General features: G+C 43.5%; 1 protein-coding gene across 34 annotated transcripts in view; it reads right to left on the bottom strand.

The window, feature by feature from the left end:
- The window catches only part of NRXN3 (neurexin 3), a 1,022,019-nt gene that overhangs the window by 932,232 nt on the left and 71,428 nt on the right, over positions 1-18,359 (bottom strand). For 29 of the 34 annotated variants that reach the window (XR_005105297.1, XR_005105300.1, XM_037394470.1 and 26 more), the window contains exon 3: positions 5,161-5,178. The exons of the other annotated variants lie outside the window; for them this stretch is intronic. Coding sequence is in view for 27 of the 29 variants with exons in the window: in XM_037394470.1 (XP_037250367.1) it covers positions 5,161-5,178 (18 nt within the window). In the remaining 2 variants the exon portion in view is untranslated. The remainder of the gene's footprint in view (positions 1-5,160; positions 5,179-18,359) is intronic. 34 annotated transcript variants of the gene reach the window in all.

The raw sequence follows: 18,359 nt of genomic DNA, 5'->3' as shown, positions 1-18,359 counted from the left end.
TTCTTAAAACAGGGATCTTGAGTCTTTCTATAACCCACAGACCAAGGAACACTCCCTTAGAGTCCCCATGTACCAAAATGAGGGCAATCCAGCAGGGCCAAAGGATAGGACTTGGAGAAAGGAGCAAAATCCTTGTCTGGAGAGATGTGAAGAATGAATGACGAGGAAAAATCATTCTGAGGCCCAGTTCAGATCTTTTACCTGCTTAGACAGGTCAGTTTTGCCAAGAGGATGACCTGATTCCCTGGCTGCTGGCATACATGGTGCCTGTTTTTTTCTAACTGGGCAAGGCAGTAGCACAGGCTGGGGATCAGTCATTTTTGTTCAATTCAACCATGATATGCACAACAGCCAAGGGGCTCCTCGCAGGCCCCGCGGTGAGGCCAGACGGGAGTGTAGTTTTGTTATTGTAGCCGGAGGCCACCTTCCAATCCAATTACACACAACAGCTGTGCTAGCTCCTCTTTTCCATCCCCTTCGCTTCCTCTGCTATGTAATTCCAGGATAGGTTTTGTCATTATCGGGGGCAGTAAGTCAAGGGTGAGTGGCACCTACTCTGAGCAACCAAAGGAATAAGAGCATGAGCTAGAAGCCAAAAAGTCATTTACCCCAATATCTATGGGCAGAAATAGTGATCAAGCCCTACTATTTCCTTTCCCCCGTGGCAGAAACAGCATTCTGACATTGCACGTGACATGTTCCTACAACTGTTCACATAGGGAAGCTACAAACATGTCGGTGTTTGAAAGCATGAAATTAAACATGCAGGTGGTCACAAAGGTGGGCACACACACAACAGAACATGTGCAGGTAGCAAGACCTGAGGGTGAATGTATCTTATGGCTGACCCATAAGATGTGTATGATCACTGCAAATTAGAGCAGCTGGTCAAGTAGGTGCACAAGGTGGGAAAAGAACTGTTAGGCATGGAATAGAATTCTTCAGCTTGGAAAAGACATCTCTGATGATATATATTATAGAAGTAAAATACCACATGAACAGGTAATACATTTTTTTCTGATTTGTCACAACACAAGGAGCAGGATTCGCTGAATGAAATTCTCAAGTAATAGGTGTAAAAACAAGTGAAAGTACTTCCCACATCTGAATGATTGAACAACGGGACTTGTTATCACAGGATAATGTGGAGTTAAAAAATGTAAGTGGATTAAAAAAAAAAAAGAAAAAAGACTGGAGATGTCCAAAGAAAATGCACCACCATGATCTGGATGCAGTATCAGGTCAGAAAGTCCTTAAAACAGTGACTACCAGAAACCACAAAGGTATATCAGGAGAAGACCACTGCTAATTTAGTTTCTTAAACTTCTTCCAAAGCATCTGCTTTCATCAAAAGACACTTCTGGGCTAAATGAATTCTTGCTCTGACCCCAGTGATCACTACTGCCATACTGTTGCAAATGGGCATGCACAGAGCTGAAAAACATTCACATTTCAGTACAAGAGAATCCGATTTGGGAACAGTGCCTGTGCCAAAGGCATGCAAGAATGACAACAACAGTGGCACCAATGAAGAAGAACATTAAGCCTGTACAAACTGGTTTCAAACCCCTGTATGAGTGGCACTGAAGATATGGCATGGCTGGATTCTTACTGAGAACCTAGTACCTTCTGCAAGTAAGAGACTTCAGATGGACTGAAATACAATTCGCACATTTTCATGCCCAAAAAGCAGAGTTCAGCTTCAAGGAAGCAGAAACCAGCATACAGGTACTGCTTAAATGACCCTTTGACATGGAGTTAGGGACCCAGACTAAAGCAGCAGCCCTGATGTGAAGAAGGGAAAGAAGCATTAAAAGATGGAGTTTGAAAGATTAAAGATCTGGATCAAAAAAGTGCTACTACACTTGTGCCTTCAAGGATCTCCGTATCCTTATGAAGGAGTTGTTCAGGCAAACAAGGACTAATTTTTCCTCAGGGCCCCAGCTAACTAGGTCATTTCTACTGGGTTGTGTCCATTCAGTTACATGCAGACTCTAGTCAGCAGTAAAATCATGACAGCAAAATACCCAGAACTTCACCTCTTAGCCTCCTCTCCATGAACATCTGAAGATCTCTCCCACAAAGGGGATAAGCATGGCACAAATAGGAAAAGCACTATTTAAACGCCAGCACTCCCCAGGTATCAGTTCCAGGCACTATAATATCATGGAGCTATATTTAGTTCTTTCTCCTGCATATATTCTTCCACTATAAAAAAAGTAAATGAGACAGGAGCATATCACTTGCTCCTTGATCTACTGGTCTTTCCCCAACAATTTGTCCTTCAGAACCTAGAACACTGGCAAAGAGAAGGTGCAAAGAAAGAGGCAGATATTGTGCAGAGATGACAGAGGCATCCATTCTGGTCTGTGCTGCACACCGCTCCCCAGCCAAGACACTTAACCTCTGTAATAAGGCTCTTAACCTCCCTAATGTCCATCCCAAGAGCTCTAAGCATGTTGTGAAGGTGAGGTGGTAGCTATAACTCCAAGGGGAAAACTGAAGCACTGAAAGAAGTTATTTCTCCTCTATATGGCACAGAAAGTAAGTGAGCCAGCTGCATACAGACAGCAACAGTCCCAACTGCAGGGCTCTGCTCTAAATATTTGACTTTGCTGCTTACAATGTGGTGGTGTTATTTTGAGAGCAGGGACATAACATTTGCAGGGCAAATGGGCTAACATCTGACCGACTCCTTTTGATTTGTGAAATAAACCAGATGGAATTTTCAGTTGGCTCTTGAAGGGAGTGGAAATACCAGCCCCTGCTGCTGGAGTCCCCCTTCTTCACAAGCAGAGACCTCGCACCCAGGGAAGGCTCATACTACAGATTTCTGTTTACTTTGAACAAGATCAACCTCTTTGCACCTTGCAGGAACTGCATCCAGCAGAGCCCTGTGGTCCCCACTGCTGCCAGCACCAGCCTATTCACAGCTACCTTCTCTTACTGGGGAATTAGTTCTAACCAGTCTATTCAACAATAAAAAAATACTCGGTTAATCAATGGGCTCTTTACAGCCCTTCTGCTGCCTGTGGGTAAAGACTTACCACTAGCTCATAAAATCACTAATTTGTCTTGCAAACAGTGAATGGTTAAAGTAACTATTTAGACAGGGGCCTGGGGCTCTGTCCTCACAATACAGATAGCTGGATGGCCAAATAGGAAGAAAGCCTCTGCACAGCCAGGCTGAGTGGAAGTGCACACCCAAACCCTTCTGGTGGTCCTCGTCGCCGCCCAGGCATGCAGCAACACCAGCGTCCTCCCCAGGGTCAGCTGGGCAGAGGGATTAGTCTGCTTAGGAGTAAACAGTAGCAGAGCCCAATAATGAGGTGCGGGTAACTGTCAGACTGAAAACACAGATGACTGCAAGAGCATGTGGAAAAGAGCATTCACGTGCAACTAGAAATCCACATGAAAAAATACACAACAGTTCTGAGAACAAGAACACGTGTATGAGCAACAGGGTGAATAAAAAAAGCACATTCAAGCATATCAATTATGAGAAGAATTGAGCAGCAGGGCAGAAGAGCCCATTCAGAGAGCAGAAGGATGGACAGCTCCAGGGCGCCTACAGTAACACCAATAGTCCTGTCCTGGTTGTGCCACCTCTGCTTGGGCCCCTACTAGTGATGCAGTTGCTTCCTGCACACTGTCCAGGCCTTGGAGATGGCTCTGATGCTGGCTGAGGCAACACTCATTTGTGGCATAATATCATGAGTCCTGCTGACAGAGCAGTCAGGTCATGCCTTCCCAGTTTAACCATCCTCCTCGGCCACAGACACCAACAGTTTCAAGACATGGTGGAGAGACTTGTGACCCCAAGCCCTTGGTGCACGTCCTGTCAGATCCAGCCAAGATGAAAGGAGACAGAAGCTCCTGGGCAACTCAGACTGGGGCAGAGGAAGTACATGTTCAGCCCCGTGGGTCACTGAAAAGATTCAGTGTTATGGTTGACAGAGCCTTTCTTTCCAAGGCATGCCAGCCAACATTTGCCATTTGGCCACCTCCGTCCCCATTGCTGCCAGCTGAGATGTGCACAGAATGCAAAGGACCTCAGCAGAATAAAAAGGGGCTGATGAGAGAAGCCAAAAGGCTAAACATGCAGGGAAATTACCCGAATGACTGGCCCTCACTGTGTCTCTCTGAAGTGTTTCAAAAATCTGATTATCCAAGTGTAGAAAATAAGCAAATTGAATTAAGAACTCATTCCAGGTCCAGGTCGGGTTTAGCAAAAGTTATGCAGAAAGATGAGAAGGAAAAGCGCCTCAATTCTCCCATCATCCCACTCCAGCCACGGCAATGCCAGCTGCTTCCCTGGGCTCTCATTTCCATTTCACATAATGATAAACCAGGTGGAGCTGCCTGAGCATGAGGTAAAAATTAGTTTCTTAAGCTTCATTGGCAACAGGATGTGGACCACAGCGCAAGGTGGTCTAGTTCAATCAACCCTTGTAGCTGAAGCTGGAGGACTTGGATCCCTTCTGCAAAGAGACCGCAATGGGGGGAGCAAGGTTTGGAGTTCTCTGTGGTAAAATACTTGCTTGTGGAAGAACTCCCCAAATAAGCACATAAAACACACATTCTTTTTTCCTTTTAAATGAATCATTTGTGTTCTGTTGGGAATTAGAGTTTTGATACCTAAATAAGATCACACGATCACATTCAGCCAGAAAAATACTCCGTGGTTTTTAAAACCTAAAATAAAACAACAACAAAAAACTCCTTTGTTAGTGGAAATGAAACCCAACAGGTTATCAGTGGGACTAGCTAATGGGGTAGACTGCAGTAGGAGAAGGAAAATGACTAAACTAGGTTTGTATGCCAGACTACACACAGATGAATTAGAAATAAACTGTATATAATGCAATGTTCAATGCCAGGTAATTAGCCATACAAGCAACAATTTCTAACGTAATTTTCATTCAGAAAACATCCCTTTAACTGACCAACACAATGTAATCTCTGGAGAGGGAAGTTTGTAACCTTTGTTGCTATGAACCCCTTCTTTTAGCGAAGATTTTGCAATCCAGACCCTCTGATGTCCAGTATGAAGATTTGTTCTGTACACTCTCAGGAAGTAGGACGAGGAAGTGCCCCTGGTAACCACCCACCACCACTCCTTAAAGAGCCACCTTTCAGCTCAGCAAAAACAACACTTACCTGGAATATGATTGACATCTGTTGAGGTGTTTTCATGGCAAGCAGAAGGCAGAAAAGGGGGAGGGAGGGAGGGAGAGAGAGAGAGAAAGAGAAGAGAAAAAAGCCATTAGAGATGCACACAGCAACTCAGTATCCTTGCATGGAAATCACTTTCATGCAAAACCAGAAGTAATTAGGTTTACTTGAAGGCCACCCATCTGCAGCCAAGCACCCAGCCATGCAAGGGAGGAGGCACTGGATCCCTCTCCACTGTGCATGTAAAAGTGAATCCACCATCATATCTGTCCGGAGAGAGAGTTCCTGGAATCAGATAGAACCAAACCACATCAGTTCCTGTAGGAATATTGGTTAAAATATTCTACTGGTTTTCACACACAAATGCAAAAGAAAGATACAAAAAACAACCTGTCCGCAGAAGGTTTCTATTGCACATAAATTCAAGCAAGTCTTCAGGAAAAAAGAAAAGAACCTGCTCCCCTTTTATAAGGGGCCATGTGAATTTATGACCAGGTGCAAAACACTCAACATAGTCCCAAAGTCTGGAAGAGAGCCCATTCCCTTTCATTCCTCCTGCCCATAATTCCCAAAATAACATCCTTCATTGCAGACAGAAGCAGTGGTGGGGGAGAAGGAGTGCCAGAGCCTTGCACGTCCTACATGTTGTACTTTCACAAGATGCTGAATTCAGACCAAATATCATTCTTCTTGTTTTTCTCTTTGTGACATAAAACTGCTTTTCAGAATCAATCACATACATCCCAGAATAAATTAGCCCTTTAAAAAAGAGAGGAGCAAGACTATGCAAGTGATATTATCAGAAATAGGCATATTTTTGAATGTAGTGTCTCTTTTGAGCAGAGCCCACCAATCCCAGAGAACATTCTCTAAAAAATAGCTCTCATAACATTTTTAGCATCCCAAGTTTAGTCTTGCTCTGAATAGCTACACTTACCATAACACCATGAGAGATGAACCCCTGAAATCTCATGGGACTAGACTAGATCAGTATTTTCCTTTCAACACAGCCCTCCAAAGAAAAAAAATGAACTTGCTTGAGGAAACAGTAGGGCCAGGTCCATGGGTATCATTCTTCCATGAAGGCTTGTACCTTGCCCAGGAATTGTGCTGCTGCAGCTATCATCTTTCCAGAAAGACTTCAAAGCAATACGTTAATGATTTGGACTACTACAGGTCCTGGACCACATCTGCCACAAGTCTAGGAGCATGACATGCTGGGTGCTTTGGCCACACACCAAGGTCTAAGAATATATTCTCCTTCCTTGAATATCCCCTCCAATTTGTATCAGTACTCCCTCTTCCTGTGCAAACCAGCTGTGTTGCTGTGAAACTGCTGCCACTTGTCCTCCCAAGACACTTGCATTTCAGTGGTGAGTGAGCGATTCTTGCACATGTTGCTTTTTGTTTATCACTTTGTAATGGCTCCAGAATAATTTGAGGAAAAGTCCCTGTGGTACATCACACATACATCAAGACACTCTTCCCAAAGGAGATAATAACCCAAATAAAACAATGCACAGAGAGGGGAGGGACTGTTGCATCAACTCATTTAATTTCCATAGCTTCTGCTAAACATGTATGTCAGTTCTGATGACTGTTATTTGTCACCTTTCCTCTTTCAACACATGATTTTATCTAAGATCTAGTGTCCTGGAATGCAAGCCTGGAAGGACACTTAGCACTGAAAGTTCACTTGAAAGTAATTATTTTTAAGCAGGAAAAGAAAACAAGTGTTAGGCAGCAATGCATGCACCGAGGATAGAAGGCAAAAGGAGGTGACAGCAGGGGCAGAAGGAAGCAGCAGACCCTTAAACACCACTGCAGAACGTGAGCACGATGCCAAAGAATTTACAAGTCCACAGCTATGACTTGAGTTGAGGTGTTGCTTGGGAAAATCAGTAGCAGTCAGAGAAGATGATCACACATTTCTGAAGAGGAAGAAAGGAGCACCATAAGGTACTGCAAATGTTTCTGGTAATCCAGCTGCTGCCCCAAAGCCTATTCTAATCAGGTACAAAGCTCTAGACCCATGTTGGCCTCTCAGCCTCCTTGCATGCCTGACAAAGGAACGGGCACAGCTGCAGCCTGGGCTACCTTGCGGGCTCAGGAACAGCAGGCAGCCTCTCCAGGGTGTCTGTGCTCCAGAAGGAAATCTGTGGGATGCTTAGGGAATAAAGAGGATCAGCAGACAGAGGCCAAAGGAAAGAGCTAACCAAGGGTGAGCAAGGGATAAACACATTAAGCAAATAAGAGAAGAGGCAGCGGTCTGTAACTGATACAATGCTTGAAATAATACTTCTTTAACTGTGCGTGAATTAAACAGGTCATGAAGCTGTTAAAAAGTGGAACAATTAAGTGTTAAGAGCTACGCAAGCATTGCTAAAATGTAGCTTCTCAATGGCAAGTAACAGGGGGCAGAAAGCAAGGAAATTTCTTTTTACCCATATTTTTTGTTCCAATGCCTTTAAGATCAGCCATCCCTGATCCTGACCGGTTTTACTCTTAGCTTTCTTTTTGCTGTATCTTTTTCGGTAAGTCTCCACCCGACACAATTTCTGTATACACTAGTTGCATCGGAAAAGTCACTGTTGGCATCTCTGTGACACTTCTGCAGTAGTTACCTGTGTGGCAGCCCAGGTCATTAGTGTTACTTCCCATGCTAAATACAAAGGGAGTTTCTTGTATTGCAGACACCCCCCCATGTGGTATCTGCTGGCAAATGCTGATTTTCAGATGGTAAAAGTACTTGGGTTTTATTTTAAAACACACATGAGAAAGCACTGCTTTCTTTGTGAAGACAAGAATGGCATATAGCCAGTCAGCCTTTGCAAAAGACCCTATAATAAATACTGCCATGGCATGCAACTGAAATTGGCATGCAAGTCCTCACAGGAAACCCCACAACACCTCTACAGTGTGTGTGCCACTCTACTGTGGTGTACAATTATAACTGTGGTCGCCTATATTGACAAAAGGGACCCTTACTAAGAAACCTCTGATGCATTACCTTATTGCTGTTGGCTCCACAATTAGATGAAATCCAGTGCCTCAAGGAAGGCAGAAGATAGAGATAGCAAAGGGCAGAGTGACCAGATTTGGGGAGCTGAGTTGATTCTCCATCAGATTGTCATCTGAGACTTTCTCTCAGATTTTCTTCATGGTTTTCTAGTTTGTTTTCAAAAGGACTGTTTAAAACATGTCTCCTCTCTCTTTCTCTCCCATCTGGACTACCTTCCTTCCCCCACAGGGACTGAGGAGCTAGAGCGTTCCCAGGTTAAACAGGGAGCATGCAGAACCCATGGCTAACAACAAGCCCAGTGACCATGGGACTCACTCCTGTGCAGATGGAGGTTTCTCCTCTTTCTTCAGTTCAGTGCAGTTCAAACACAGAAAGGTCTGCTCTTAACAAAAGACAAGGCAGAGTTTGCTTTATCCTATACACAAGAGTCCATTTATTGCTCCTTTGTAAAGGGCTGAGCCGCAAGCCGGTGCTGTTTGCTTTTGTTCTTTGATGCTAATAACTGGGTTGAAAGAGGGATCAGCAGGGCTGCTGCCTTTGTCTGGTGCAGCCCCAGCCATCTGGGTGGGGTGGAAGGGAAAGGAGGGGGAAGAAGGGGAGCAGGAGGAAGAAAGCAAACATCGTTACAGCTCAGATCATTCCTATGCCTGTAGAGGAAACATCTGAGGTATTTTTAACATTTTTACCACGAAGTTCAGCAGTAAGGCAAGGTGTCATGAGAGTGCACTTCTCTCTCCAACTGGAAGACAAGGAACGCACAGGCTTTCTGTACACACCAGTCCTACCAGTACACATCACTGTGACCTGAAGAGACCTGCTTTTGTTCCCATCTCCATGGTCCATTCAGTCTTGTCCCCTGCTTTGATGGGTGTGGACACCTGTCTTCTGCCAACTAAACTGAGAGCCATTGACTGAATTCACATATCAAACCGGCAGTAAGGTGGGAGCATCCTAGGCTAAGTGGAAATAAGCGCCTAGAAGTGAATGGCACTGTCTTGTACTACGAGTCCCTCAAGCTCTCTGGGATCCCATTCCAGGGTGCTCTGGTTACCCTGTCTCCGAACTCCAGTGTGAGGAGAGGACTGGGGAGCAGGCAGAAACTGGCAAGAGGAGGAGAGCAAAAGTTATAACATTTAGAGGCATCTTTTTGTCATAGGTGTCCCACTCCCAAATAAGAGGAGATCCTGCCTGTAGACAGCAAAATGACCTTATTCTGAAGCTCAGTTACCAACACCTAAAAAAGCTTTTCTAAACCAAATTTGGCTCTTACAGTGCTGCAAACACAGAAAATGGGTATAGGTACAATTTCACTGGCAGAAGCGTGACTGGCTGGGCACTCTCAGTCACTTACTTTGACTTACTGATATGTATGAAAACAGTCCAGACATCATAGACTGATGCATATACGGCAGCCTGTGAAATGATTCAAAAGATCATAGAAGCATAGAATGGGTTGGGTTCAAAGGGGCCTTAAAGATATGTGATGAGCCAGCCTGGACTTCTGTGGTGTGGTAGCAAGAGATGCTGGTGACAGAACCGGGCGATTTCCTCCTAACTGAGTTCTGATGCAACATTTTAACAATACAATGAAGAGCTGCATTTTGGCTTGTGCTGGAAATCCCTCAAATCGCAATGAGCAATGTCTTTGTTAATTTGATACTTTATCAAACAAAGACTTAATTCCAGATGCTGATTTGGCAAGTGGTCTCATCACATTCCACCCTAACCTGTTCTGCTAAGGTTCTATGGTCCTGCTTCACCTCCCGCACCAAGCTGTTGTGTACCAGTGCTGTTGGTGCAAAACTGTACAGGCTCCTTGTCTTTTTCTTCAGGACACAGTGGTTCAAAGCCACCTGGAAGCATTACAGCAACAGAAGAAATACCATTTACATTGTATAAACAGCTTCTAACAACAGTTTCCTTCGTTAAAGATGGGCTCTGTAAACGAGATCAATTCCACGCATTAGCACAACATCCCTGTAGCACACATGCTCACACAGGAGATAGTTGAAGACTGTTGTATTTATGTTTAACTTCGTTAAATTCATAAAGGACTTGACAGTTACTTTAAGAGTGTCACATGATTTCATCCCTCATATTTACTTAACATCTTTTGTCTTACTCTGGTAATAGGCTTCATCCCTGGTAGCCTTCCACTGATTCCAACTGAATTGCCACAGAAGTAAATTTGACCAGTTCTATTTGATTTGCTAAATGTTTAGGGTACTGAAATAAATCCAAGACTACTCGAGCCTATGATTTCTGTCACTGAGCTGCACACTGGAATCATGAAGAACTTCACAGTATTAGCAGGTGTAGGCCTTATTGTCTTCACTCTAGAAGAATAGGACCCTGCAATTTGTGTTAATGGAGTGTTGAACACTTCTGATTTTATTCAGTAGAGACAAGTGGTGACACATACACAAACAAGTTCATTACAATCAATTACATTTCTCTGTGTCCTTTGTCCTATGGGACCTCTTAGGCTTCAGTCTCTCGGGAATAGCACTCACTTGATATGTTGCATAAAATTGCAGACATTTGTGGTACTGTGCCTTTGCATAGCTAATACTTGGGATCCCAAAGCACTTATTAGCTGTGAATACAGGAATCATTCATCCAGTACTGAAATCCAGCCAGCTCTGAAGTAAAAGAGACAGATGTTTAACAGCTTATAGGAACACCATACAGCAGTTTGGCATGTCAGAGTCAGAACAACAAGAACTACTTAAAGTGGCAGAATGAAACTTGGCTGATGCTACTAAAAGTGCCATGTGATTTTAAAGCATTCCTGATTTAAATTAGGTGAAGGGATTTCTTTTCAAATCTTATCTGAATGATTAACAGTGATTTGATGCCTCCAATGCTCTTCCCCAGACTGTGTGCACTAATGCACACAGCCTGCCCTCTCCAGAGGGTCAAATGTGAGGTTGATTGACAGATGCCTGAGTATGTCACCCTCTAAAGTGTATGAAGTTTGAGAGGATCCTGTATCTACTAAAGAAAACAGACCCTTTACCTCAAGGGGCCAAGCTTTCTCCTCTCAGGCAACCCAGTGAGGCAGAGTGTGCACTATAGCTAGCTGAGGAGACGTTTGCAAGCCACTATGGTTTTGCTGAAATTGTCTGGCTAGTTAGAAAAGTGCTTTCATATCAAGATGGTATAGATGGATTAAGTATGCCTGCTGCTTTCAAAAACCGATGCACAGAGTTACTTAGCTCCAGTAAGAGAAAAAGAAAAAAAAAAAAAAAACCACAACAAAAAAGTCTTAGAGAAATGAATTCATAATAATCCCTCTAATTAACTCAATATCATTACTATTCTTAGATAAAGTTGCTTGCTGATTTCATGGCTTTCAGTGAAAGTACCATCCTCTCCCACACATTCCAATAAATATGCTCATGTACATTCCTCAAGGTCCTGGCTATATTGCTGGGGGGAAAAGTCAATAGTTCTGTAGCCTACTCCTAGTAAAAAAACCAACCAGACTTTAATTACTTGGTGCCCTCCAAACAATCTGTTGATCTGCACTTAAACTGCCTAGATACATTGCCTGAGCTCTCCAGGATGAAGCTGCTTTGTATTTCATCCTAGGTGCCTGGGCACTAGAGGAAATAGAGGATTTGCTCCCTGCTCTTTTGCACAGCACCCCTGTTCATCTCCATTCAGCCAGTTGTGTTCACAGTCTTGTGGAGCACATCAAGAAACACAACTGTATAACTTCTGAAGGTAGGTGCAAGCAGAAAAAAAAACCCAAGTGTCCTCCATATTCACCACAGATAGAAAGAGAAGAAACTTATGATGCAGAAAGGGAGGTTTTGGTTTAATGTTAGAAAACTTAGGTAGCAACAGGATAGTGAGGCTCTGGAACAGGTGGCTGCTGGGAGTTAGCCACCAGCATTGGCAACTATTAGAGAAAAGACTAGACAAGTATTTCTCATTGATTTTTCAGATACACCTGATCTTGTCTTGGAAAGACTAGTTGGCCCTTGAGACCTTATCCAATCCCATTTTCTAGGATTTTATTATTCTAATTCAAAACGCAGTCTCCCCAGACAATCCTGTCAGTAATAGCTGCCAGGCGCCACAAGCTAAGAGCTTCAGTAATGGAGCAGGACAGACACAAAGGCTGAGCTTCTGACAGCACCCAAGCACAGGTACTCAGGGAAGAGTCAAAGGAACTGAGCAAATTCACAGTACCCTTACTGACCAGCAACGACAGGCTGGTGGACGTTGCACCATGATCAAAATGTTTAACAAACCCTGATGGACTTTTTCCTCCTTGAATTTCTCTGGTCTCTTCTGGAACTGATGTGGCATGAAACAGTATTTTCATTTGTTCATTTGAAACCTGCATCCGAATATATTGCATTGGGCATCCTCTACCTGTTGCTTTATAAAATGAATAAACATTTAATATGAATAAACATTCTCTATCCAGCATCATCTCAGCACTCTTGATTATAACTATCTACCTCATCTCCTGCTGTAGCCACTTCTTTTCTAAACTGGATGGCAGCTGTACTAATCTATCTACAGCAGGACTAGGTTTGAATTTTATTATTGGGTTAGTTGTACCAGGCCATTTGTATAACTAGTAAATTTTAGCACACACCTAAACCCATCTGAAGCCTGTCCCTCCCCTAGGGACATACAGTACTATACCATCTGGCCAGAAAACACGGTAAGAACAAAGCTGTTATTCTTGTCAGAAACACAGGCTGACAAGTTTATGAGTAAGAAATAGAGACTGTTTGAACAAATCAGCCTAAAAGCACTCTACCCCTCTGGAGGTCCTTGTTCCTCACCAGGGCCCAGTGCAGATCCAGACCCCCTCTTCTCTTTCTGTTTAGCAGTATCACACACATAGCTCTATAAAAAGCACTCATCTGCCCTAAAATTTACTTGCAACACTTGGGCCAAGAACAAGCTACAGCTCCTGTGAAGGAGGAATAAATCCAGAGGGCAAAGCACGTCACATGAAAACACGGACACTCTGGTAGCATGTGCCCAAGTTACACATGTACAGTGCACAGTCTCCTCCACAAACACTACAATTTGTCATTCAATGTTTGACGCAGAGCAAAAGCCACCATATGGTTCATCATGTTATGTACTACAAGTGCCAAAGCTTTTTCCACCTAAGTGGCCACTCACAGAAAAAAAAGGGGGGGGTCTAAATGACTTTCCTGCCTTTAGCTATAATATTTGGAACCACTATAAGCCATTCACATATTAGCAGCAGTGGCAGAGTTACACAGAAGGCTGCTTTTGCATTTTCAAAAGTCATCTTCAGTGGTAAACAGAGGAAGATGATTTCTCTTTCCCTCTCAGCCTGGATGAAACAAGAACCTATGACCTTCTAAAAGCATACATTGCTTATACTTCTGCCTGTTTTTTCACACTTCTGTAACATTACCTAGGCATCTCTGTGCCTGCTTCCATGCAAACACTTAGGGCTGGAAGCTCCTATCCTCATTCAGATTTCCCTTCAAGGTGAGAGAGCCTCATGCTTTGCAAAGCCTTTCAAAAACCACTCACAAGAGAGTTACATTCCCATGGATAGCTGCTTCCTTATGTTCTAATTACCATTGAAACTAGCTTCCCATTACAAGCCCAATTTTCTCTTGACTTTAACAAGGGCTAAATCAACCAATGTGACACTTCAGTGGCTGCATCATATCATAGCAAGAGATGTTCTTGTAAGCTGGAGATGACTCACACAACAGATACAGGAGGCAGTCTCTCTCCAGTGGCCTTCCTGTTTTAATTGATTTAGGCATCAGGAAGAGACAGTAATCGGATGGATCTCCCTAAATTAAATAGCCTTCCCTCCAGGAAGGCCTTCCCTGTATTCTCCAACATAGCTACTTTTCAGATCTCTCAGATCCACCAAAGGCAATAATGCTAGGTTATCAGGACATAAAGATGACAGGGAGCCTGCTGCTGACGATACACAACAGTGGACTTCCACATGCCGACCACCATAAAAACTAACCTATTTTGGAGCAGTCTTCTGGCTTATAATAAAGAGAATTAGCCATGTGACCCAAGAAACTAAAATTCATTTCATTGTGGGCACCCTGCTGTCTGCTCTAAGTACTGAAATCAGGCCCGTAGTGTTTCACCTCTGCCTGCATCTCTTGCAAGACTGACACAGAGACTGGAAACCAGGGCACTACCCACCATATGCCACAGAAAGAGAGTGCCTCTCCTCCTGTTGAGCAAGAACCTGCATGCATGCTAAGTATTTTCAGCTTTGTCTTGTTCTCAGAACATCACCATGACACCTACCAAAGGTATTTATGACCCCCAAATCCATTGCAGATTGTGCTGCCTCCATTCCTCTCTTATCATCCAAAAAAATGATGGACAGGAAGGACTTTGGGCATATTCCCTGTGACATATACAGCACTGAGGATATTCAATAAATAGTAACACAAAGAACAGAAAAAGGAGTTAACACGACAAGATTTGGGAAAAAAGTGATAAGTAAGCAGAGAAAGGGCTCGTTAAGCCTATGAAGTGGCCCAAGCTATAATCTATTTGCTGTACCCAGTCTTGGAATTAATAAAACAAATCCTTTGATAAGTCTGACAGAGTTATTAAGATGATGTTAATATTGCCCTCAGAGCAATTTGGAGAAGCAGAGCCAGAGCCGCAGAAGGCTGTGACTAGCCTAGTCAGGCAAGGGTGGAGGCAAAGGAAGAGGGACCCTTCTCCAAATCCACCTGACTCTCATTGTCAGCATTGCTTACTCCTACCCAGCCTGCTCTGGAAAGGTGCAGAGGCTGCAGAGCAAGGGGGAAACCTGCAAGGAGGAAAACTCTCCCGACTTCTGCTGCCAGCCTAACCTTACATGAGGCAGGAAGAGAGACGCTGCTCCGCTGGTTGAGTTCTGTGCTATCTGAGCCCTTCTCTGCTCACAGCAGGTCTGGGTGCCAAGCCACAGCAGGGAGGGCATCCCGTACCACTGGCCTCAGATGCCACAACCTGAGCTCTGAACAAGCAGCAGCTTGTGCAGCCTTGGAGGGCAAGGAACACTCCTTTGCCTGGCTACAGCTGGCACTTACTAGTGCCATATGCCAGCGCTCCTCGTGCTGCATTGCATCCCAAGGCAGAGATGGCATAGTACCTCCATCTGCAAGGCACACAGATGTCCCACAGAAACTGAGAGGTGGCATTTTGTACATTAAAAGGGACCTCGAGCAGGGTCCACCCAGTAGCCCAGATATTGCATCTTCAGTATCACGGCACTGCGCTGTTGGGAGCTCTAAGTAGAATTAGCATTTCATCACTGAGTCCAACTCACAAAATGTTACACGTCCCCCCAAAGATTGCTGAGATTATACACCTCTTCTTAAAAAAGGGGGGCAGAAATAAAACTCAGACTTTCTTTCTCAATACTCATTACAGCTAACACAGAGCCAAATCTAGGTTTATTACAGGATTCAGATTGGATTAATTTGTAACCCAGTTCTGTATTGGGAGACTTGCAGAAGACACTGATTTCAAGGAATCAGTGATCCTGTAGGCTATGTCTGCTCTGTTGAGCCTTGCACTTGGGTTTGAGAAGCCCGTAGGTGAGCAGTAGCAGCCACTGCATGAGCCTGCTGGAGTGCCCTGTGCCGGCCTGTGCTGTGTGCTGGTGGCTGTTATGGCAGAAACAACATCCCAGCTCATCAGGAAAAGATACATGATTTTGTTTGCTACACAAAATAAAAAGCACTACAGCATGGGAAGGAGGAGGAAAATCCATCCAAGGTCTATCTGATGCTGCATGAAATAGGGTTTCCAGCCTCTGAAGTGATATAAGATTTATTTGCTATCTATATTCCTCTTTTTATTATCTCTTATTAAAATGTCTATTTTATTACACCATTTTTTGTTGAGCCTTCTTATTTAGGTCTAGAAAAATCCCTGCACTATATCTCTCTCTCACCCACCCGCTTCCCTGTGCGGAACAGCTCTAAGGGAAAGACTCCTTAGAAAAGGCTGCCAGAGTGCTGGGTAGCCACCTGGTGCCATCAGGCACTAAGATTTGTGCTTCAGTAGGTCTTTCTGGCCAAGGAACCACTCACAGTCTCCTGTTCTAAACACCCATCTCCCTAAATCGCCTACTGATTTGAAAATAAAGACCATCATCTTGAAATTTACTTGGTATCTGTAATGCACTTAGCATGCCTCTGGGTTTGGTATAAATATCAACTAATTATTGATTCATTCACTCCAATTCCAATTAGGATGGAATTCCATTGTGCCTGTAAAGTGAGAACTCTATTTATTACACATAAAAATATATAGTGCATGCTCCTCCAACTTACAATAATCACCCTAAATACAGCATGAGTAATCAGAATAAATGTATCTTCTTTTCCTCTCCCTCCTACACTTACATATCATTTTTAGAGTATGTGTTACTGGGTTTTATATTCCATGTTATTGCTGTATTTGCTGCTGCAATATATATATTTAAATTAAACAGAAGTCATCAAGAGGTTCTATTGGAAGCATTTGCCTTGTTTATTGTTGAAAGGCGCTGCTTGGAAAAGAGTAACTGCTGACTTAAGTAAATGTGAAACATAATGACAGGAAACAGCTGCATTCTGCATCTTTCAAAACGCTAAATTTTCCTGTGTGAATGTCTAAATGCAGACCTCCAGCCTGCAGCAGGATCCATGCAGATGCAGACCCAAGTGCATAATCACAGGGCAGGGCAGGACCTCGTACCACTGAATTCAGCAGATGTCTCTCTGCATTGAAAGGGCTAGGACCAGGCCCCTAAAATTACCAGCACTTGCATACAGAAGAATTTTGGGAATTTTTTTTTTCTATACACAATCCAAAACACTTTTGATTAATATGTTAACATAATACACATAAGCTTATATCCAGAACAAGAGAAAACAGCCATAGAAGATGTAGAAAAAAGAGCTGTGCATCTTTTTGGTATGGAAAAAATGTTTTAAAATTTCTACTCTTTCTTAAATTTGTGAAAAGGAGCGTGTGCAATAAATAGCTTCCCCGCTCATCTTCTCACATCTGTTATACAAAAGACACTGCTGAGCAGTATGAGGCTTTTCAGCTCCAAGCTACCAGTTCAAATCCACTGCATGTCAATAAAGATTCAAAGTTATTCCCAGCTAGCAGTCCTTCCACGACCTAAGTGAAAGCAGATGAGTGAAGCCCTCGATTCACATCCTGGCTGACTTCTGAAGCCAGAAAAGCCACCATCATCATAATTGGCATCCAACAGCACAAACGTGTTGAGCACTGTATATACAACCCCCCCACCAAGACAACTGCCAAGCACACTGTCAAACACTAGCACTAATTGATACCTCACCTGGGTCTTTAAGCACAGGGAGAACACAATTTAGGCTCTTATTTCTAAATGCAATCTCTCTGCAAAAAATTTCCACCAGATGCTTGTTGCATGAGTAAGAGCTAGTACCTCTCCTCCAGGAACTGTTATTCCTCACCAGCCGGGATCCAGCTTTAAGTGTTCATGCACCAAAAGCACGGAGAAGGAAGGTGTTAGGACCAGCAGCATATGTCAGGCTGTCCTAGGGTGTTTGTACCTCCATGTCTGTGATGAGGTCATGGACAACCACAGCCCTCTCTTACTCCCCAAGCAATTCAGGGCCCATAACTGCAGCATGAAAGCTGTTCACCTTATTCTGATAACATCTTACAGAGCCTCATTCACTGCCAGGTGGGGAATCAGTCCCATACTTAAAGAGCTAATAAAAACTTCCTTCACTAGGGAGACACAGACCTCAAACAAAACAATAACCATTAGGGAGCAAAGACACAATTTGTCTATGGAATTTCAGCGATGGTCATAAGCACTGTTGCTGAGGGACTTGGAAGAGGGACTGTACCTTCTTTTCTATGCCCTCTAATTACTCAAAGGGTAATATCTGTCCTCTCTTCTTCAAGAATATGTGTTCAGATCCCACTGGAATTGATTGGGAAGCAGAGCCTTTCAGGGTTGTAGGAGAAAAGTGTTTCAGCTGTATCAGGAAGTGACTGAAGGATGGTATTCCTGAACTGGTATCTGACCTAGCTATCTTTTAAAAGACATAATGTTTAAGAAGACAGAAAATTTATTATTCTGTAATGACACCTCACAACATGATGCAGAAACAGACACTAACAC

This window comes from Falco rusticolus, chromosome 7 (assembly GCF_015220075.1).
Source record: "Falco rusticolus isolate bFalRus1 chromosome 7, bFalRus1.pri, whole genome shotgun sequence".
NCBI lineage: Eukaryota > Metazoa > Chordata > Aves > Falconiformes > Falconidae > Falco > Falco rusticolus.
Note: the sequence above shows the minus strand (reverse complement) of the source record. Positions and strands in the feature narration are given on the sequence as shown.